This window comes from Temnothorax curvispinosus, unplaced genomic scaffold, assembly GCF_003070985.1.
Source record: "Temnothorax curvispinosus isolate PA1 unplaced genomic scaffold, ASM307098v1 QBEX01001787.1, whole genome shotgun sequence".
Classification (NCBI taxonomy): domain Eukaryota; kingdom Metazoa; phylum Arthropoda; class Insecta; order Hymenoptera; family Formicidae; genus Temnothorax; species Temnothorax curvispinosus.
Window position 1 is genome coordinate 74409 of NW_020211567.1, and position 23165 is coordinate 97573.

General features: G+C 38.6%; 3 protein-coding genes across 4 annotated transcripts in view; 1 reads left to right on the forward strand and 2 right to left on the reverse strand.

Moving 5' to 3' along the window:
• Nucleotides 1-998, reverse strand: part of LOC112468575 (B9 domain-containing protein 1-like) — a 4563-nt gene extending 3565 nt beyond the window's left edge. For both annotated transcript variants that reach the window (XM_025037812.1, XM_025037817.1), the window contains exon 1: nucleotides 574-998. In XM_025037812.1, coding sequence (XP_024893580.1) covers nucleotides 574-699 — 126 coding nt within the window. In that variant the 5' untranslated portion in view covers nucleotides 700-998. The remainder of the gene's footprint in view (nucleotides 1-573) is intronic.
• A 1951-nt stretch (nucleotides 999-2949) lies between these two features.
• Nucleotides 2950-8255, reverse strand: LOC112468433 (aconitate hydratase, mitochondrial-like). Its single transcript, XM_025037599.1, has 9 exons — nucleotides 8105-8255; nucleotides 7054-7208; nucleotides 6603-6769; nucleotides 5772-6527; nucleotides 5490-5692; nucleotides 4843-5131; nucleotides 4461-4734; nucleotides 3896-4244; nucleotides 2950-3717 (listed from the first exon to the last, which is right to left on the reverse strand). Exons 1-9 carry the CDS (start codon nucleotides 8135-8137, stop codon nucleotides 3574-3576), a joined length of 2370 nt encoding a protein of 789 aa, XP_024893367.1. The 5' UTR covers nucleotides 8138-8255; the 3' UTR covers nucleotides 2950-3573.
• Nucleotides 8256-16938: 8683 nt separating this feature from the next.
• LOC112468525 overlaps nucleotides 16939-23165 on the forward strand; it is a 14719-nt gene continuing 8492 nt past the window's right edge. Inside the window, 10 exon segments of the mRNA XM_025037747.1 lie at nucleotides 16939-17785; nucleotides 19542-19685; nucleotides 19935-20080; nucleotides 20307-20479; nucleotides 20590-20860; nucleotides 20984-21106; nucleotides 21335-21505; nucleotides 21571-21731; nucleotides 21836-22086; nucleotides 22533-23165. The exon segment at nucleotides 22533-23165 is cut by the window's right edge and continues 13 nt beyond it. Of these exon segments, the coding sequence (XP_024893515.1) occupies nucleotides 17728-17785; nucleotides 19542-19685; nucleotides 19935-20080; nucleotides 20307-20479; nucleotides 20590-20860; nucleotides 20984-21106; nucleotides 21335-21505; nucleotides 21571-21731; nucleotides 21836-22086; nucleotides 22533-23165 (2131 nt within the window). The 5' untranslated portion in view covers nucleotides 16939-17727.

Genomic DNA, 23165 nt, shown 5'->3' on the forward strand with positions numbered 1-23165 from the left:
ATTATTTAATCGTATTATTTAATCGTATTATTTAATCGTATTATTTAATCGTATTATTTAATTGTATTATTTATAATTAATTAAATTTACCAAAGCTGCACGTTATGTAAAACAATTTATCATTAATGAATCACACTAATGCATGTAATATGATTACATTGTAGGATAAAATTATATTCTGTGCATAATCTATTGGTCTTTTATTAATTACAATTAAACTCAGAAAAAAGTCATAGAATAATCAATTTACGCCCATCAATAGCTAAAGCAGAAATAAATAAATTCTATTAAAATAAAATGAATTGAGGATTTTATCAATTTAAAAAAATATAAACAATAAGTATGAGATTATACGACCGTGTAAGATATACAATCAAAGGGAGAAAACGCCGTAATCGGTCAGAAATATATTTTATATTTTGAGCATGAAAGGATGAGATTGTATGAAGTTCTTTCTTTTTTTATCACGTAATCCAATATATGGGGCTGGAACGTGCTAGCGATACCTTTGTGGCAATTATGATGTAATTTCGTTGTTTCTTTCGAGTTTCTTTTATTAGACCGAGGGCTTACCGCAACGACGCTCCACTCTGGCCCGAAATGAAAGCTATATTTGCAATAAGCGTTATTGACATCGTAGAACTCTGCGTGCTCGATGGAGCCGGTAACGGCGAGGAAAAATTGTCCTTCCACTGACATACTATCGTCGAAAACAAAAAATGAACTTCGTTCTCTATTTCGAGCCTACGACCGACGATACTCAAATAAATCGCGATTTGCGGAACAGCTGAGACTTAACCCTCTGTTTATGGTCGAGCTGCAAGTTGTTACCATGGAAATGACGCATGTGTATTGTGGTAATACATCGTTGCGTGCGTTATGTTACGTGTTGCTACCATATAAAACGTAATGTAGATTAATTACTAGTATTCTCGAATTCCTTCGAGATAATTGTCTAATAAATAATGCCTTATAATAGTAGTGCGGACGGAACCCATTAATTTCTTTACCATTTTTATAAGTAAAGGATATAATTATAATTTTAAAAATTATTATACCATTGGTACACTTGACCACTGCAATGTACTACTATGCATACCTCATCTAAAATTTTAATCGTTCGGATTGTAATTTTGATCGTATTTCGAGTTTACACCGAAATTCTGAAATTTAATTTGATCACATTGATAGTTGCTGAAGATGGTCCAAAACTAGAACCGAAACGTTCAATACATTTCAAACAAAGAAGAACAATGTGCGCACTACTTACTGCGCCGACAACGAACTCTTAATTAGCCCGCTACCAATTATCTGAGAATATTTATTGTCAGAGCTTTCGACTTCAAATTAAAAATTAGTCGTTTAGTTTATGTATACATAAAATTTTATAACATTTTTACATTCAAAAATACACATATTATAGTTTTTATATTTATAGTTAAAATAAATTGTATATTAAGGAGATCCTATAGTGGCAGTAGTTACCGGACATTGTTTTATTTTAATATAAACTGCAGTATTTTTGTTATTGTCGTCAGATGACAACTGTATGTGCCCAAATTAGTAAAATTTTCAATTTTTTTTTTGTTCCCGATATGAAATCGTGTGTCGCGAACTAGATTTTTATGCGTACTTTAATTCTGTAAAAGAATTTTACAATTCTGTAAAGCCAATTCAAAGATTTCTTAATTAAGAATTATTTGATGCAAATAAATTTTCATTTTGTTTAATAAGATAGATGTGCTTCCATGGAATCAATAATTTCTTATGTTTGGAGCAATATCCGAAATAGCCAATCGTAAATTGTCTTTTTTAAAAAATTTACGACTTCCAATAACTTTTATGCGACCTACTGCGCATTATTGCCTTATATAGTATTATATCTTTAAATAATATTAGATCTTTTATTGCGCTATCCGTCTTGCAATCTTAAAAATAGAAATAGCTTCTTATAATTTCATTCCGAAATCGTCCGGCTTACTTCTAAAATTAGAACTTACTTCTATCTCGTCTTTCTCAATTATTAATTGGTATCCCAATTTCTATTTCTTTTTTTAGAAATTTTAAATTTGTCCTGCGAAATTAATTTCTTTATTCTTGATATTAGGACATATCAAATTATTTAGTTATGATTATTTTAAGAAAGAAACATTCTGCGTATTAAACGAAAATTCGTCTTATGTAAGTTCAGGCTCAGTTCTCGCCAACGTGAACGAGAATCTTCGATCCAACGCATGGCATTGTAATACATATAATCTTACCTGAATAAAAAATCGTAAAAAAAATTGCATTTTATCTTTCTCAATACTTCAAAATATTACGTTACAACTCGTATAAAACAATTAACACCTGTGCGAAACATTTTTTAAAGGATGCTTTCTCTTTTTCCTGTAAATTTCTTTAAATATTTGGAGAATCAGTATTTATTCCAGATTAAAGCGATCATTTTTAGCTTAACCGATATTTTTAATTATAATAATAATAATAACTTTAGTGCGTACATAATATAAGATTATCTTATAATATGAATAATTGTACAAAAGCTGAATGAAAGAAACGTACACGCAAAAGAAAGACACCGCACAGCTGCTTCAGTGATGTAGCTGATAAAAACAAGATGTTCAGAGCACAAGATGGATAAGTCGTAAAACAGAAACACAGTAAACAAGTAAGTGGAACAAGAAAATAGACAGATCGCAGAACAGAACATGAATCAAATAAAATATAAACAGAACCTAGATAAGAATACTGAAGTGTACTGCAATACTGGTTAAGTCTGTAAAAGAATGGCCGGTATTTTATCAGAAAAACCGGTTTAAAAGAAGAATCACTCCAAGAGCTAATATTCTTTTACGATACTATTTCCAAAATACGTCTTAAATCAGTTATTCAAACAGTTCAGCTTATCTCCAAGAGAACACTTGAAGCGGGGGAACTAATTAAGGTCAATTAAGGATGCGCCACTCGTTGCGCTAATAGTTTATTTGGCTTTCGTCGAAACAGTACATTCTTCTAAAATGAGTTAACAACTAGAAAATGACGATGGCGCTTCCTCGCTGGTGTTGTATGTACATGTGTAGCAACGCCTTCGAGCTGTTCACGATTTCCGAAATGAGCGCGTCGGCCGATACGCGACCGTGACTACGCATTGGTGCGGAATAAGGCTCTGTCCGTCAGAGTTTTTAACTTTACGAGCGCACGTCTTCTTCGCGTCATGTAAGCGATTAGTATTGTCGAGCAAAAGTGAGGGAAAAGGCAACGATGAACTAAGCTTGTCTAACGACACGACACATCTAAAATATACCTAGGAAGGTATATCCAAGGTTTTTTAGAAGTACATCTTAAGTACTTTTATATATTTTAGACGTTTGCGTTGTTTGAACTACTGGCTAGACACCGTATCGTATCAATCACTTATTATCCGAGAGGACAAAGACACGATGACGATTGCGCTACCGTGATCGGCTTCGCCCACATTCGGCATGTTCTTCTTTCCCATTTCCGCAAATGCGTTTACGCGCTATATGACAATCGGTGACCCCGATCGAATGGATATCCAATCGGCGATTTAGCTTATCGTCCGCCACTCGATATTTCCTTCATGCGATTCAACGCGGAACCGGCTTTGAACCAACCGATCTGCTGCTCGTTCATTGTATGATTCAGACTGATGGTGTCCACTTTGCCGTCCTTGTGTTTGATTTGCGCTTTGACCGGCTGAAAGAGTCATATCAAACGTAAAAAAAGATAAGTTGAGTAATCGAAATTTGTATACGCCGAATATTAAAAGTAAGAAGATTAAAATGTACAATAATACACAGTATCGTATTTCCTTCAGTTTGGATTTGTTTGTTTAACATATTTTCGCTCTACAAGCAAAATATACTTTACAAACCTTGCCAGGTGCCAGATCCTTCAATCCGAGAAGGCTGATCTTGTCGTTAGGCTGAATTTTATCGTAATCAGCAGGATCGGCGAATGTCAAGGGCAAGAGACCTTGCTTCTTCAAATTCGTTTCGTGTATACGAGCGAAACTCTTAACGATGATAGCGCGGCCGCCAAGATGACGCGGTTCCAAGGCAGCGTGCTCCCTGGAGGAACCTTCGCCGTAATTTTCATCACCCACCGCAACCCATTTTACGCCCTTCTTCTTGTAATCACGTGCAACGTCAGGGACGGCACCCCATTCATTCGTCAGTTGATTCCTGATCTTGTTCATCTCGCTATTTTCAGAATTGACGGCGCTAAAAAAATATTATGACAAATGCGGTTGATTTATTATCATTGAGACATTATCACATTATTACTATGAATATGAATTTTGAAAAATTAATTTACATATATTAAAAAATTTAATTTCAATATACATGTTTAAAATTTAATTTTTTCTCTAATCTTTCAGTAATGTTTCTTACTAATGTTTGGCTGTTTTAGTCATTATTTCAGGTAGCGATGCTTACCCAATGAACATATTGTTGGAAATATTGTCGAGATGTCCACGATACTTGAGCCACGGGCCAGCCGCGGAGATGTGGTCTGTGGTACACTTGCCTTTGACTTTAATCAAGATCGTTAGATCCTCCAAATCCTTGCCGTCCCACTTGTCGAAGGGCTCCAGTAACTGTAATCTTTGACTCTTGGGATCCACGTCGACCCTAACTTTGCTACCGTCTGATGGTGGTGAGTCGTAAGTGTCCATACCGGGATCGAAACCGCGATTAGGTAACTCGTCACCTATATAAACATATAAATACACTTAGTAACATATACGTTTGTATACGTATCATAAATCATCTTATTACTTTTTGCTGCACAATCATGTGAAAAACATTATCGACTAACCGTACGGATTGTCCAGGAGGAACTCCTTTCCATCTTTGCCCTTTAATTTGTCTTTCAGCGGATTGAAGTCAAGTTTACCAGCGATGGAAAGAGCAGTAACGAGCTCGGGACTTGTGACGAACGCGTGTGTCGCTGGATTGGCATCGTTCCGACCCGTGAAGTTACGATTGTACGACGTGACGATCGTGTTCTTGTCTCCCTTCTTGATGTCTTGGCGATCCCATTGACCGATGCAAGGACCGCAGGCGTTGGCTAACACTGTACCGCCGAATTCACGAAGTGTTTGTGCCTAGAATAAATTAAAGTGTCATCGTATAAACAAGTTATATAATGTAAACAATTCGACATTTTTATTGAATAAATTTATTTCGTTAATGGATAGTCTCTTTCGCGCTTTTCTTTTTATTATATTTTCAACTTTTTATAAAATAAATGTATTTTGTTGATGGATAATTACGAATAATTTTTTGTAAAAAACAATTTAAGAAGTTTTGAGGTAATATTGTATGTAATGTAAGAAAAATATCGCATTGGTATAAATGATACATTCTACATTTAGAAGAAATTAACACTTACATTGAATACAAAATATTATAATAATATTTCTTGTGAAAATATTCATTAAAAGAAATATAATTAAAACTTACGATTCCATCGCGTTCGATTGTCGCGCGAATTTGTTCAGATCCAGGCGTGACGTTAAACGCGGATTTTGCTTTCAAGCCGTGTTTCAGAGCTTGCTTGGCGATATTTGCGCATCGACCCATGTCCTCGTAGGAGCTATTGGTACAAGAACCGATCAGGCCGACCTTGATCTCGTTTGGCCAGTCGTTCTTCTTAGCGGCTTCGCCTGTAACGATCGCAAAAATAGATATCTTCGTAGAGATAGAAATAAAATAAGTAAAACTTCGCCCGTGTAGTTTAATTACCCAATTTAGAGATCGGGTGTGCCAAGTCCGGCGTGAATGGTCCGTTCACGTGCGGCTCCAGAGTCGACAGGTCCAACTCGATGATCTGATCATATTTGGCATTAGAGTCGGCCGTCAGCAGACTCTCCTTATGTTGATCGGCGGCTCCAGCGATTTCCGAGCGCCCGGTCGCCTTCAGATAATCCTGCATTCTGTAGTTGTATGGAAAGATCGAGGTGGTCGCGCCAATTTCAGCACCCATGTTGCAAATGGTGGCCATTCCGGTGCAGCTGATGCTGTCGACGCCCGGTCCGAAGTACTCGACGATGGCGCCGGTACCGCCCTTGACAGTGAGGATACCGGCCACCTTCAGGATGATGTCCTTGGGACTGGTCCAACCCTTTAGTTCGCCCGTGAGCTTCACGCCAATGACCTTAGGGCACTTGAGCTCCCACGGGATGTTCGCCATGACGTCAACGGCGTCGGCACCGCCGACACCGATGCACAGACAACCTAGACCGCCTCCGTTCGGGGTGTGCGAGTCGGTACCGATCATCAGTAGACCGGGGAAGGCGTAATTCTCGAGGATGATCTGGTGGATGATGCCGGAACCGGGGTTCCAGAAGCCAACGCCGTATTTAGCGCCCGCGGTCTTCAGGAAGTTGTAGACTTCCTTGTTGATGTCCTTGGCGCGTTTCAGATCCTCCGTACCGCCGGTCTGCGCCTCGATCAAGTGATCGCAGTGGATGGTGGAAGGTACCGCGACTTTCGGTAGACCTGAAAGAAAGAATTATCTATTTGACATCGCGATATAATCAAGAAGACTCGACTTGATGATTAAGACTATTTTACCGGAACTGATGAACTGCAACATTGCCATTTGAGCAGTCGCGTCCTGCATGGCGACACGATCCGGCCGCAATCGCAGGTAGCTGGTGCCGCGAACGATATCTTGCTTGTCAGGTTCATCGAGATGGGAATATAGAACTTTCTCGGACAGAGTTAGCGGCCGATTCAATCTGAAAAGTCATTTTAGAAGATGGATTATTATTTCTAGATAGCTTGCATCGAATTGGAGCATCAGAAATTCTCTTGAATAAATAAATCAAGACTATAATATTCACATTTGAAAGAGACTTTGACCAGTTTATAATTACTTGACGTAGCGTGAAGGAAAAACACAGGAGGCCTTTTGAAATATAAATAATAATTCTCTCATTCATGAATATTATATATTTAACTACTTTGGGACCATCTCGAATTACTTTGTCATAAATAATGCAAACGAGAACTTTGTTCTTACCTCTTCTTAACTACTTTAAGATTTTCGTCCAGCTTGTCGTAGGGCAGGTAGCTGGTCGAATCGAATTTGGACATCGCCACCTTCGCCGCGGCGAAGCTCAACGGACTCGCGCTGAAGCATCGTTGCTGTACATCCGCCGCTAAAGCGGACAGTCTCTGCAAGGTAATTAAATCACTCTGTTGATCTTCTAATTGTCCAAAAGACGTGTGTGCGTAGACCAGAAACAATGACATTGGCTGGTGTCAGCCAATTTGCAATATATGCTGCGCAATACGCGTTTATTTCTGTGTGCGATCTCAATTACGTAATTAGGTCTAAGATACGTGACACGCTCATCACACTTGCAGTATTTATCCGTGGATATACACGTTGTCACAAATGCGTTCAGATAAAATCTATTTACGCCGATAACGCTCAATGCGTCGGCGATAAGAATTACAAACAAACAAGTACAATCCGTGTGAATGCACAACGAAATGTGCGTTCTTTTAATAATTCTCTATATTATCCATGTTATTCCCCCCTCCCCATACAATGTCCAACGTTTAAATTCAAGCTTAAATTCCGCGCACTCGTCGAACACCTGCGCCATGATGAGCAGATTTTAACCTAACGCCCCCGAAAAATGACCGCGATATATACATGCAGTTTGGCATTACGTAACGCTCTTATGCGTTACATCCTGCGTATATTGTCCATTTTTTTTCCCCGAGATTCATGTGGCTCAACGTACGTTCTATACTTGCGTACATTCATTCTTTTAACACTGACACGTCCACGTTGTGCCCTTCCCCTTCCCCTTTCACGATCGATCCCTCACTTCGCTCCAGAAAATCGGAGCAGTGGGACGCGTAGTAAACATCTCAAGTAGTGAAAATGTTACCCACTCACGGCACAGTTTTGAGGAAAATTGCGATTATAATGTAAAGGGAGCTCCGTCGAGTAATAGAGGTCAATTGGTTGACCTCCACCCGAGGGAGAGGGAGGAAAGAGACACGGAGCGCCCTTGCGACAGAGATTTTTCGGCTCCGTTTCGTTTTTCCCTTTTTACCTGTGCGCGAAGAACTCGCGTGCAATACGACATGGCGAGTCGAATTAGCGATCAGCTGATTAATTTGGGAGTCGCAGACGCGTGTGGGAAGGCGGGATGGTCTTCGCCTCGTGGCAGCTCTTCTCGAACCGGCCACTACAGAGAAACTAAGGCCGCCAGGCGCCACACAGTGCTCTTCGTGTCGTCGGCTCTAAATTTTTGCGCCTGCGCACGAATTATCATGCGCTTTTGTTTTGAATCGTATTTATAAAGTCGATTATTTGTCCGAAACGCAATTTCAGCAAAGATATCACATCGTAAAAAATAAAAAAGTGACGTACAAGATTTCTGAGTATTATTGCACGAGTTACGAGATTGTCGTAATTTTCCATTCGGCGAAGTAAGAACTAGGACCTTCGGTATTGTAGGAACCCTCGAATCAAATTATTACGTTTAGGGCCCCCAGAGTCCTAAAATCCATCATGATGTTAAAAAGGCGAAAAAATTCAGAGAAAGGACAAAGATATCATTTGATTTGTATCTTTTTTACAATTAAAAGCATCTGCCATTGTTTTAGACAAAGCCAAAGACAAAAATTTTTCTTTATTATTAAATAGAACTACTTCCTGTTTGTCATAGTTTGTTGTATAATGTAGAAAATATTTAAAATAAAAGAATAACTTGTTCTTTATTTGACAAATTTTGTTATTCAAACTATATATTTATTAAATACTCTTTATTTTTATATTGTATATTTTTCAAACAATTCTATTTTATTTGATCGATATTCAAAAATATTATTTAGTTAATTAGAACAGAACCTTTCATAATACTAATACCTTTATTAATTGTTTTATAATATTTACATTCCCAAGTTTAAAATTAATAAAATCGGTAACTATATTAGAACGCTCCCTACTCAATGCAAGACAGAACAATTGTGTGTTGCTGCTAAAGCTATTACTGTGGTTACCAGCAATCGGTACCCAGACAGCATGCCCTGATGTCTTTTAGATAAAAGATATATAGATGCTCTGGATAGTAAAGACTTGATGTGTAAACTACTATGTAGTAATTGATATTATTAAATATATTTTATTAGCAGGATTAAAATCATTGGATTTTATGTAAAAATTAGAAGTAAACTATTTTTGTAAATTAAATATTGATTAAATTATAAAAGGAGATTATTTAAAAATATATATTATGTGTATGGATAATTTTGTTAGAAAAATTTTATTATAAAAATCAGCTTTTATTTTTAAAAATATTAGTAATTGCTATTTCACGAAAGTAATATTTCACTCTCTCGTAGCAAAATTGTTACAATCAATATAAAACTATATACTTTGCAATTTTTATGTTTATATTTTATTAAATGTAGCTATTACATTGTCAATTCCTATTAAATAATTTTCTTTTCAAATTAATTGAAAACGAATGTAAAACAGATAAATATTATATATTTGAATAATAAATTAAATTTTATTATATCAATATATTATAATTGGTTATCTGAACAGGAACCTTCGCAGGGTTAAAAGAACATTATACGAGGTGAAAAGAGAATTATGGGCGCGATGGGTCCTTGACACGATTAATCAGTTGTAGGTGGGCCAGTGCAAGTTTCGACACCACGTGCTCTCCTCGCCGAACTCGAGCGCGTTTACTAACGATGCGTTTGTCGATTAGCGGCACATCGGAACGAATGTCCTAAACGGGGATTTACTTTCATCGTCCATTAAAGGTGTCGTCGAGTCTTACGTGGGATGCCCTCGCAAGGTAAATCACTCGGGAAGGTCGGCGACATTGTTCCCTGAATTGTACATAATGTTATTCATGACATACGCAACGACAAACTGACAACAATCGCCATTGCAGAAGAGAAACTCGGGTGAGCGGGATTCTAATTGAAAAATCACGCTATCTCTCTCTCTCTCTTTCTCTCTCTCTCTGCCAAATTGGATCGCAGATAATGTAGGTGAAACTGTATGTTACACTGTCATTGTGTCTCGAAGTGAAAAAAAATGTAGTCTAGCCGGAGATCCACGGATTAACTTTATCTTAAAATAAAGCAAATAAAAAACAAAAGGGAGCAGGAAGTCTTGTTCTCTTCCGAGAGAAAAAGGTTTCTACTGATTGTGAGAAATGTGCGTTATATATAAGGTGGTCCAATGCGCTTTGTTTGATTCTATAGATTTTTCCCTAATTTTTTGTGTGTGTTGTGTGTGTGAATTATTTTTTTTAAACAATTTCTAACGTTTTAACATCAAATGTCTTATAATCAAGTCTCAAAGATAATTTTTGCTTAAAATTTTATTTTAAAAAAAAGTTAAAAATTTTTTGTTATTTATAACTTCAACTTAACGCATGTTTATTGAGAAGAAAAATTAACTTCGGATTTGTTTAAAAAAAATTTTTTTGAAGAAGAAAAATACGATAAGTCCGGATCACCCTGTATAGACAGTTTCAGAACTGTTACTAAACCTTTCACTTATAAGTTCTTCGACCAGTTTAAAACTAATTTTCCCATAACAAGATAATTGATGAAACTACATCAGAGTTGTTATTTTGTCAAGTTTATTTGTTTCGACTGTTTATTTCTATACTTTTAAAAAATGAATAACTTATATTTTGATTGTTGAAATTTTTAGAGCCGATCGCTTATTTTAAATCATGCGCTTTAAAACCTGAGAGATGCGGGGCGATTTCATCCCTTCATATATCTTAAATCTGCAATAAAATAAAGTTCATTGTATGCTTATAAAAACGTGTGCAACGGATTTATCACGCGTCTGAGTTATCTTCCGAAGGTCGTCTATGAAAGTAAAGAAGACGACCTTGTGAATTTGTCAAACGCAGACCGAGAAGTGGATTGATTGGGTTAGCGAAACTAGGACATGTTAAAATTTCAGAGCCATTTGAAATCGCATTGCGATTTTACGTTTTACATTAAAAAGCTGCATCAGATTCATTTATAGTCATCTTTTAGAGTAATCATTAGTAACAGAATTTTTCAGCGAGAATTAAAAAGGTTACAAAAGATATTATAAATAAAATTTTATTATGTTAACAGAATTTGAAAAAGACGTGAATGCGTTAGAATAGATTTTTTATAAATTATAATAATTTAGTTTAATATAATTATAATAATTTAATAAATCGTGATTGAAATTATAAAGATAAATCGGATTTTTATTAAAAAGTTGACCTAATTACATTATTATATTTAATTAATATTTCACATTTAATAGCAATTTTTTAGCAACGCTATTCCGTTGTTCCAACATTACTCAACTGACCAACCGACGACGCGCCGCGGGCGATGGTGGCGAAAGTAATGGTTCGCTCCAATTTCCCTGAGGCTACACTATGCGTTACACCCCCGCCTTTAAACAACGCGCTACTGCTACTCATTTTCCATAAATATATATGTATACTTAAGGATGTTAATTCTTAAATTATCAGATTCATCGTTTTCATGCTCTAAGTGTTTCTCATTCACTATACAAACAAGAAATAGACAAATGTGTTTTCTAAAAAAACTTTACGCCGTTTCTCACTCTTTTTAAAGAAAAAATTAATTATTTGTTAAAAAATTTAATAAGAGATTCGGAAAAGTAATTTCCTCGCAGTGTCAATATTTCTTTATTTGGCATATGCCATAGAGCGGCGATTTCCTTCGAGCGTTCCGACATAACGAAGCCGACGTAAACGTTGCCCGGAGCTTCGTCACAAAATCGGTCGAAAAATCGAACCCATAGATCGAACTGACTCACGAAAGGAACAGGTCGTACGAGTCATCGAACGTAGCCTGTTACGACAGAGTTTTGCGCACGAAGACTTGACATAAAAGATTGCGCATAATTTTTCTCTAGAAAAGTACATACGTCTTTTAAGAAATATCGCAATGCTAATGGAACATTAACACTTATGGAATAAGCATGTCCCATTATATGAAATATTTATTAGCCCTTATTATTAGCATAATGCTATTCATAGCAGTATGGATACATACGTTCCGTTAAAGTCGCAAAAGATAATTACTATTATATCTTTAACAACACTTCATTATATCTTTAACAACATGTGAAAGAGAACTGAGATACACAAATATGCTTAGGTAGCATCTTACTAAGCACCTTACCATGCAAATGCACTCAATGCAAATCCAAGTGTGTTATTTTAGTTTAAGCTCTTCTTATACATTTCTAGCCGTTTTAAATCATGTCATTTAACACGCGATTGAACGTATTAACTTTTTAATTTAATACGCAATTAAACGATGTAGATGTAATTTAACACATAAAGAAACATGTAAAAAGCGCTTCAGTCTAACGTGTTATTTTTAGACGTTTATGCGTGTAAAAACAACACACTTGGATTTGCAGTGCTGCAGTACTCGAGTAACGAAGTACCTGAATACATAAATAATTTAGTATCTGAGTACTCAAATACTTGAATACTTGAGTACTCGATGCGGAGACCGAAGACGGAAAGAATTTCGGCGAATTTGCACGCGACTGCATCGGGCTCGGGCGTGTCTGGTCCCGTAACCGGACGAAAGAAACGGGGTGCCCCGGTGTGACGTAATTCTGGAGAAAGCGGACGCGTGCGTGGACGTGTGCTCCGCAAAAAGAGCGCGACGGGCCTCTCGTCTCTCCCGCGTGATCCGTCAATTATATGGATTATTATTTCCTACTATAGTCTCCGCGGAGACGCGTAATCGCGCGAGACATATGACCCCCGGGGCAAGCCGCGAAGGATTCCTGCCGGACTTCGTTAATGACGTCGCGTGGCAGGAATCCTCCCGATGCGATAATCTACCGCGTGCCTCGCTGATTCGTAATCCACCGCAACGTGATAACTGCCCGTACGGCATTCTGTCGAACGTCGAACACACGATTATGCCAATACGGCATTAATATCCACTTAGTTATGAAAATGGTAGATCGGATTAAATCTCCAGTGTATTTATCGTGACAGTCTGTTACACGCGAAATTAGAATTTTAATTATCCTAGATGTCTAAAGTAAGAGAGATATAAACACAGATATAAGATATATATATATATATATATATATAAGTTCTTTTTGCTTTTCTTTTCTTCCATCTGTGATTTCTTATCTTCTGTCCTCAGGTAATCAGCACTTTGACAAAAAAGATCAGAAGCGCGGTGCGGGATATGAGGCTCGTGTGATATGAGGAAGGTGGTTTCGCATAACGGTGTACTCGCTCGAAGGCCAATAAAATTCACAAAATTGTCGCGCGATTACTTCAACAACAACAACGCGGAGAAGAATGACTTCCGGATGGTAAAAGTCGAGGTCGAAGAAATTCATATAGTCACCGGGAAATCCTTTTTATAAATAAGTACTATTTTGCTTCTCGTTGCAAAACACACGTGACGCTAATTAACGGACTCCCGTTGAGCAATCGTTGCGTGAAACGCATTAAAAACTGTTTTAAATACGATTTTACTCGTTCATGAGTACTAAAATTCAGAATAAATAAAAATAACCTGATATGGAATCGAAGAGTTTCAAAGCTCAGTTCGCAATTGAAAGTTTAAAAGACAATGCGATTTTTTCCAGCTTTTTATTGTATCGCGTTACCTTCAGACAAGCTAAAATAGACGCGATGCTTTGAAACTTGAAATTTTACACATTCTTCTCGTGCTGCAAAAAGAATGCCGTACTATACGGGAACGTGGGTTTTTGTACGTGTTTTTGTACCATTTGTGGTACAAGGAGCTCCTACAATTCTCTTGCATGGAATTTCAGAGGAATCCATGTCGATGCGAAGCGAAATGAAGCGAAGACGGAATATAGTGTAAACCGTTGTCGTTAATATAATAAGTCGCGTTTTCACAACAGGTTGCTTACCAAGGCGATCCCTCCGACGAAGGAATCGCGAGGTTTGTTCTCGCCGACAGTTGTAAATCGATCGATATCTCCACCGCATCGATAGCAGTCACTTGTCGCGGCAAAAGAACCACGCCCGCGGTTGTAGTTTGTACCCTCGGGCTTCGCCAAAGCGCCATAAAGTCGCTTACGTAAACGGAGGCAAAGATATATTGCCCCCCCATGAAATACGGTCCTCGCTCGTTTCTGTCCTCTCACGCAGATGTAATTATTATTTATTTATAACTTAAACGTCGTGCGCTTTTTCACTCTCCAATATGATTTTATAACATATGACTCTCCTCTAAGTTGTGTAAGGTGCGGAGTGCAATAGACGCAGGCTTCATCCGGGCCCTTTTCTTACTCTTTTATCACAAATAAAACCGTAAAAACTTAATAGAAAGAAAATGTAAACAAAAAATCATGCCTCAAATTAGATAAAGCACGATTATTTGTTTACACTTTCTTCCTTCTCTAACTGATCAAACCCCTCTCATGTCCGTTTCTCTCTAAGAACATCCTTCGCAATTCAGGAACAAACATTCGCTCGACGCTCTTTTAATTACGGTTATTTTAATCTTGACCTTACTATCCTATACTTATTTCTTTCCCAGAGAATTTTGGCGTCTGTCGTTGACACAGAGATTTAGGCGCGTTTAAATCACGTGATTACGAATCTTCTCACGAATCGTGTGATTCAATTGTCCTTTGGATCCGGTAGTGATGATAGAGACCAACTATCACAGACCGGAAAGAATTCACGGCCGGAGGGTGGCAGACCACTTACTTAAAAAACTAGTTCAATATAAGTACCTTCCTATCGTTATTTATTAAATTCAATTACTTCAAAAAGTTCCTGCTGGGTGACAAATCACTCTCATTCGATAAGAATCATAAGAATCATTGAATATATTAAGAATAATTTGCGTGTAAACAAAAAACCTTATGGAATATAATATTGCCAGACAATATTATACTGTTGTACTGCGTTTATTTTTTTTTAAATGAATTTCTTGTTACATGTCGGCGTGACGCACCACGCCGGATTTGGCGAAATGCACGGACTCTTTAGTATGAGTTTACCGCAGAAGTACCCCCGATCTCATGCGCGAATGCAGAGGAACGCACACGCGTCATATTCTGGAGCCGTCAGCGTGCAACGATCGCGCTTTGTAAAAGGCCTCTCCGCACGCCTACTAGGACGCAAGTGTGTCTCCTTTTCAAGTGACCGCTGCCTTTTTTACGAGCGACTCGTAATTTTCCGAGAGAGGTACCTTTCCCTCATCGCGCAAAAGCGGGATATACGTGAGCCATTACGATCGCACCAGATCGCCCGCAGCGAATCCGAATTACGTATCGCTTCATTATCACTTCATTGTTTCCCACGTGTGTCACCGGTTCAGCTTCTTGCGCTCGCAAAACGATTGTACGTCGCAGAAAGGGTTTGCAATACGTTGCAAAACAGTCAAATAATGTTTAAGATTGTTGCGAAAAAAATTGAAAGCAATTTTTATCATAAATTACGATCTATTAAAGGCATACCTATCGATAATATATTACCAAATTTATAAAAATCTTTTCCTTGTGGCGACGGTTAAAAATAGATCTTTCAGGAAAAATAATCGATCCGCTTGGTAATTCGCGATGAATAAATTAGTCATGGATGATTCTTGTAATGAGATAGCTGCTTTTCCGATTATGTAAACCCTTTAATTCACAATGTTATAAATCATTTACATCCGGACTTTATACATTAAGCTTCTACTTAATTCTAAGTTATATATGAAAAATAAGACGTCTCGTTCTTCACTGGTCCCGAAGATTTATTTGCAAAAAGGTCTCCATTTCCCGTCGTGCATAAAAAATTATTAATATCTAGACATTTCTCTCTGATTTTTATTTAGTAGGAATGTCTTGGTATAAATGACTTTTATGCGCGATTAAAAACAAAACATTTTTTACAAATAAAATTCTATATGCAACCAATGAGCGATGAGTAGCAATAAACATTTTATTTATTTGTCATGTAATTTTAAGTGGACTTTTATATAGATAATAATCTTTTTACTGCAAAAAGATTTAAGGTATTCTAAATCTTTCTCTTTTCTTATTACGCGAGTCAAGGCGAATACTTAGAATCGAAGAAATAAAGTGTGGAAAATGTGATCAACAACATAGATAACAATGAAAGCATTAAAGCAGAAGCGCGTTGTTACAGCGTCGAGTGTGTCTCTCTTTCTCTCTCTCTCTTTTTCTCTTTCTCTCTTTGAATTAAAGTAATTTATTATCTTTATCGTAATAATGCCTTCGTAATAGTAGCTTCGCTCACTGACAAAAATGACGCAATACGCAGAAACGGCATATCGGCAAATCAGGCTTATTGTCGATTCATTCGGTGGTCCTTTCGATTTCGTTCGCCGACCTGGACTTCAGATCATACATCAGTTTCAAAATCAACTGACATTCGATCTTCTTTGTTACAAGTTTCTCAGATGATGCGAAACTATTAAATGACAATTTTCTTAAAGATAAACAGTATACATTGAATGGGTTTCTGGAAAAAAAGATAGCCTTGACAAAGGTCTTATTAAGTATCTCATTAAGTCGTATTAAAAATCTTTCTACTCCAATATATATAGGAAAATTATAAAAAGATTCGCCCTATGGCCCTGAAATGTCAAGCTTTATTTGCAGGCTGTTTTCTCTTTAAAGGGATCAAATACTGATAAAAATAAAAGTTCATGGAAGTTTAGCGTTTCCATACGACGGCGATGATTCAATGATGCAACCGTCTGGATTTAAGAGGAATTTATCATCGATTAGCATACGTCAGTGCTAATACAGCAACACGGATACCAAGCCGCTGGACGACTCTCGTGTTACATTGGGAGAACGGAGTTGTATTACGCACGGTGGTAGTTCCATCCGAACAACCGCGGCGCGCGTTTCTGATAATCGCTGGGTGCGATCCTCCGACGCGATCACCTGATGCTCGATTTATCGAAACTTGACGCCCACCGAGACCGCGCTAGCCGGAGTTCAACCCGGAGATATATTCGGTTACGAGAATCAATCTTATCGCGCAAAGCGTAACTCCCACGATACCTCGACGACAGCTCGTTACGAGACGAATTGAGTGGCTAATTGCTACCAACCGTCTGTCCATAACCGTCCGCGATCCGCGATTTCTAATAGTTAGCCGCTTAATTTGCCCGACAAAAGAAAAAGAAGAAAGACGCTTTGCACTCGCACTCGCGGTGTGCGTGCATTACCTTATTTCGCGACGTGCATCGTTACGCGTAACGCGGAAAGTGTCCCGATCTGGGACACAGTCCGGGTACCCCACCCGCGATCCGGCGATCCATCGATCCCGATGGCCTCCGGCCTCTCTCCCTCTTTTTTCGCCTCACCACGGCCTGTACTCGCGGTGCCTTCCCTTTCGGTCTTTGGTCCTCGCAGCCATCCGGTCGAGACTGACAGGGTTTACTAAGAGAGCACACGTCCTCCAGATACTTCAGTGTAAAACGCGCGCTCGAACTCGAAGGATCATCGGATTCCTCCAATTTTACGGAAAGGGTGCGAAAGAGAAAGAAAGAGAAGATTAACTCGTTAACTCATGCGGGATGCCGATATGCGACGTTCAATAGTTCGAGTGTGATCTCCTGCGTCTTCAGCATCGACCCCGGCTGTGATCCATCGCGATTTCGGTGTTCCTGATCGGGGGTCCCTGTGGAAAACGCAATGTGGGGTCGTGGTGTTCTCTTAGTATCGTTCGCGCTCATAGCGCTCGGAGCAGCGAGTAAGTGTGATTCTTGAAAACTTTTTTTTTTTATTCAGAATTAAAGCAATTCTTCAATATTTAATTAAATTATTTAAAAAATGTTTTCTGTTTTTTTTTTTTTGCTTATATTAAGAGAGATTATATAAAATAAATTTAATAATACATTTTTGCGTTTTGACAATTTATATATTAACAATTTAATTACAACTTTTAAATAAATTAAATCATTTATTTTTAAATAAAAATTAAAAATATCTATTAATTAATGTAGTAAAATTAAGCTATTAATCCATGCTAGTAATCTGTTTATTAGTTTATTTTAGAATTATGTTAAATTATATATTATATAAAATAAATGTTATTGTTTCTCATCGCTTAAAAAATTTTTTGAAATTTCTAGTCTTACTTACAAAAAGCTTTTATTTTTAATTGTATATAAAAATTATTTATACCTAGATGCTTCTGTTAAGCAGAATTTAACTAGAAAAGTTAATTGGATATAAATCAAAATCGCGTCGCGTAAAAGAGTCACGGTGCGGTCTCGCTTCGCGTGTATTTGGCGCGTTACACTACCGTGTCTCTTGATAATTGGATATAAATCATTTCTATGCAACGAAAATTAAAAACTTGTTGCAAATAAATCTTCGGAACAAATGAAGAACAAAACGTCTTATTTTTTATATCATTTCGATTATATGCATTTGCAAATAAATCTTCACAGAAATCAATGTCAATAAACGTCGAAATGTCTTTCTTTAATAATATAATGTAATTTTATATGATTTTAAAGAATACATTCGTCGATATAAAAAAAAATAGATTCTTGATTACGTTACGTACAATTTCCGTAAAGTGAAAATTGAATGGTACATTCAAAGGATTAAATAGCACGCATCGACGAAATGTGAACGAATGCGACGCGAAAAGCGATCTTCTGCCGATTGCATTACACGGCGCGTATCGGATACGCCGCGTCCTTTAAGGTTGAATTACGCCACGTGCAACTGAAGCGACCATCCGCAAGTACGATGCCATTTATATCGTATGCATTCGCGTGCGTTTGAAATTCAGAAACCGCTTTAACGGGATCACATGTCGGTGATACGAAGATTTTGTGTCTCTCGTACTTCCGAGTCTGACATAAGTCGGATTAACATAAATCGGTCGTACAAATAAAATGGAGTGCGCGTGCTCCGATTTATCAAAATTAATGCCTGAGTTATCAAAATTAATTAAGGCGAAGATGAAACGTGAAATGTACGGTACGCTTTTGGCTTTCAAATAAATCCTTTTGCGTCCGTCTTCGGTGAGAGATAACTCGTTTCGCTTTTCCCCGTTTTGATTCAACGAATGCGCGAGTCCGCACGTGGCGTAAATGACATTTGTAATATTTACATGTGAGAAATAGCGTTTATGCAAAGAATTCGCAAGCATCGCGCAATCCGTACGCAACTTTATACGCTCAATCATACGCGCGATAATTGCACGGTTATTATTTTAATGTATCCGGGACTGTCTATTATATTAATAAGACACGTGTAATCCGCTTTTTAATCTCCCGTGGATCATCTTCCCCGAGTTGCTTCTTTCTTTTTTAGAGAGTGGATAGCGAGCTCGCGTGACTATGCAAAAAAACTGGCATAATCACAATCACAATAACGCACTGTGACCGATGATGTCAACCGTTGAGACTTCCGCTTTTCTGGCTCTCTTCAACCGAACGCACTTCTTACAGCAAAGTGAAATCAAACGCGTATTTTTTAATCTGTTGCAGAATGTCCGAAGAGGAAAACGTCGCCCGTCAGAGAAATTCTCTGCTATACTTCCACCTTCGACGCGCAGCTTTTAGCCGGCTCCGTGTGCAGCTGTACCACATTGGTGCATCAAAATCATGACGTGCGGAATCTCTCTGTTTCCGGTAAGCGCAACAGCAAGGGAAGCACCGTAACTCTGTAACTCGGCTATTCAAGCTATTACGAAATTGCGCATCGCCATTAGAAGTGTAGGATTCAACAAGACAGTTTGTGATAGAAGTGACAAGATTAGCATTATCGAATATCAATGAGACAGGAATATGATTGACATAGATTTGAACGAAATTTCCGACAAATTGGAGTTAAACTTATCCCAAAGTAAATTATTAATTACGAGTAAAATGGTGTTCCAGATATCTCCGACTTGCGGAAGTCCTTGAAAGAGATGCATCCTTCTCTTCAATTTGTAATTTCTATATACGACCCCGCGATGACGCTCAGAAACTCCGCCATGGTACGGCAGGAAGCTATCGCTCGGATTATTGCCGTTATGAAAGAGGTATGGTATTTTCTATTGTCATCTTGAAGCGAGATCTTATCTCCCGAGAAGATAAGATGACTTGAGAATTGAATAATTACAGTACAAGTCGATATATATTTCAATATACAAATAATGAATAATTAAGTATCTGAAGAAATGTTAGTTAAGATAAACTCGTAAAACAAAATTATGTAAATGCAAATGTTAAATCGCGAAGGTATTAAGTTTTTCTCCTCTGTTCAAGGTGGACGGCGTGGAGATGAACGTGACGGCGGGTTCGAGAGAGCGCCTTTATAATTTTGTCAAGAGTCTGAAAGATGAGATGATCCGCAAATCTTACGACAAGAGGATTTTCCTAGCTTTGCCCAGTAGATCGGGGGATTTAGCGAAGCAGTTTGATATTAAGGAACTCATAAAGTAAATATCGTTCCCGACTGACGTGACGTATTATTACCCGCTCTCTGATGAAACGTTCGATAAGTTCTTTCCGTTCTTTTTTTAATCTATTTATTCTTTTTCTTAATTAGATACATCGATCTGTTTACGCTGCCAACGGATTACATGACGGACGAAGACGGAGCCTTCGTCACCTTTCACCCCTCGCGTCTGATGGGACTTTTCGACATGCTGAACACAGACAGCTTGGTAGACTTGATAAGTGGATTAGGAGCACCCAAGCAGAAGATCTTGATGACCTTGCCGGCCAGTGCGTACAAATTCACTTTGAAGAACGAGAACGAGAACGCCCCGAGATCGGAAACCACGGAGAAGGAGCCTGTGCCGATCGATCGTAAACAGGTGTGCGACGGGTGTTTTCTCGAATTGAATCCGCTTACGATTTCAGCAGTTTAGCCGAAAGCGGGCGCGTGTGTCCGCTAAATATCGCGTGTCTGTCCGCAAACTAACCGATCCTTATCGTAGCTCTGCGAAACCATAAACAGCGGGGAATGGACCGTGGAACGAGATGAGGATCTCACGGCGCCGTACGCGTTTCAAAACAAAACGTGGATCGCTTTCGAAGATAAGATTTCGGTCGGAATAAAGGTGCGTACACACACGGATTTCCCAGTTACTCACTCTATGTAAAGAAAATTCGAAATTAAATAGAACAACGTTCTGCGTTCTTTTAACTTTTGTCGAAGCAACGATGTTTTATTTTCTGTACGACAGAAAAATTAGTTGCGATTAAATAGAATGTCTTTTAGAGCGTTTATTTAGTTTTTATCGAAGCACAACCGACGTTTTTAGTCTGTACGACAGAATTGATTTCAGGGGAAGTACGCGTTGCTGCGGGACTTGGCGGGATTGGCGATGCGAGATATAGAGAACGATGTGGAGACCGAGTGCGAAGAACCACTCGCGCAAGAAATTCACCATTCCTTCACGGAGTTCAAGAGAAAATCGAGACAAGCCGTGCTTAACGCGTTGGAAGATGAGCTTCATGTATGTAAGATTGTTTTTATTAAGTTACTTTTTCCATATTTACGATAATTCGTTGGAAATTTCAGCAAATGCAATTTTCGTACCCCAACCATGCGAAAACGTCCAACTTCCGTGTCGTTCGTGTAGTAGACACCGAGGGGCACATTAGAGCCGTGCGCGAAAGCACGCAAACCGAGTTCGTTTGCAGACGGCAAGGCTACTTCGTCCATCCAAAGAGTTGCAATAGGTAATTATACATATAGCTAACAGCAGTAATGACCATTTAAGCTGATTAAGCCAGAAGAATCACAATTATAAACTCGGATACACAATAAATAACTTGTTTTACAGATTCTATCGTTGCGTGAAATTCAATCAAGCGATAGAAGACTATTCCGTCTTCGAATTCGACTGTCCAGCCGGACTGTCGTTCGACGAGCGCACGGAGGTCTGCGTCTGGCCGGGCTCCTTGCCCGAGGGCTCGCCGTGTCCTGGTAGCAGCGAGATTGCGCCTGTCGCACCGAAGAGATTCGAGTGCTCTCAAGCCGGCTATTACGCGGATCCACAAAATTGCCGCTGGTTCTTCGCCTGCATGGATTTAGGTGCGCGACAATTCTTGCGTAATGAATTATTCATGCATTCATACACAGGACCTTATGCATTATTCATTGAAAAGAGCGTTATAATTACAGAACATGTCGCATTATCTAATCCTTACCACATTGCAATATCCATATTTATTTCATCCATTCTATTCAAATTCATTACACAAAATGTACGCACGGAAAAAAAAATTTTGCTGCAACAGCAAATTTATTTGTTAAATATAGGACAACTAACATTTTTTGCTGCGAGAGCTAATTAATTTTGCAATAATAGAAAAACATTTTATTGCAATAGCAAACAGTTTTGCTGAACTTTGTTATTGCGGCAAAAGGTTTTGTTATTATTGCAAAATTAATTAGCTCTCGTAGCAAAAAATGTTGGTTGTCCGTATAGTAGCAAATCATTTTTTTCCGTGCGATACAAATTTTATTGGAATCGACAGGTGGACCGGAATTAATGGCGTTCGAGTTCCGCTGTCCATACGGCTTGGTATTCGACGAGCAGAAGCTGGTGTGCGAGTGGCCTTGGCTGGTCCCAGCTTGCTCGGAATCCGGGTCAGGCTACAGCAGAACGGAATACAACTATGGAGGATATACCGCAGGATCCTCCACTCGCGGTGGAGTAGGTGGTTACGTCACCAGCGGTTCACCGGGATACTCCGTCACGGCGGGAAGGGATTACTCCAACGTGGACTATTCTAGAACAACCGGTGCCGGTATCCACGGAACAAATTATTTCGGGTCCACCGCGGGAGATGTCGATAGACGTCCTGGTATCTCAATTTCCGGCGCTGGAACAGTTCCCGGACATGTAGGATCGTCCGGCCAAGCCGGTGTCGGTTATTCTAAATCCACCCCATATGGAGGCGCGGTATCTTCTGTTCCGACGTACAGCGGATCACCCGGTATACAGATCGGTTCGGTACCATCTGGTACGATCGTCGTGGGAGAAGGTAACACGAGATATTCTACATCGAGCGGTAAAATTGGCGATACTGGATATACCGTATCCGGTCAAGATGGTGCTGGATACTCCGTATCTGGTGGATTTAATACTGGATTTGGAAATACGGGAT

Excerpts from the sequence above, each read along its gene's own strand:
- LOC112468433 (XM_025037599.1), bottom strand. The coding sequence starts at position 8,137 with ATGTCGTATTGCACGCGAGTTCTTCGCGCACAG. Across the intron at positions 4,245-4,460 it reads TCCAACAATATGTTCATTGG|CGCCGTCAATTCTGAAAATA; the intron begins GTAAGCATCGCT and ends ATATTTTTTTAG. Across the intron at positions 3,718-3,895 it reads AGGATCTGGCACCTGGCAAG|CCGGTCAAAGCGCAAATCAA; the intron begins GTTTGTAAAGTA and ends TGACTCTTTCAG.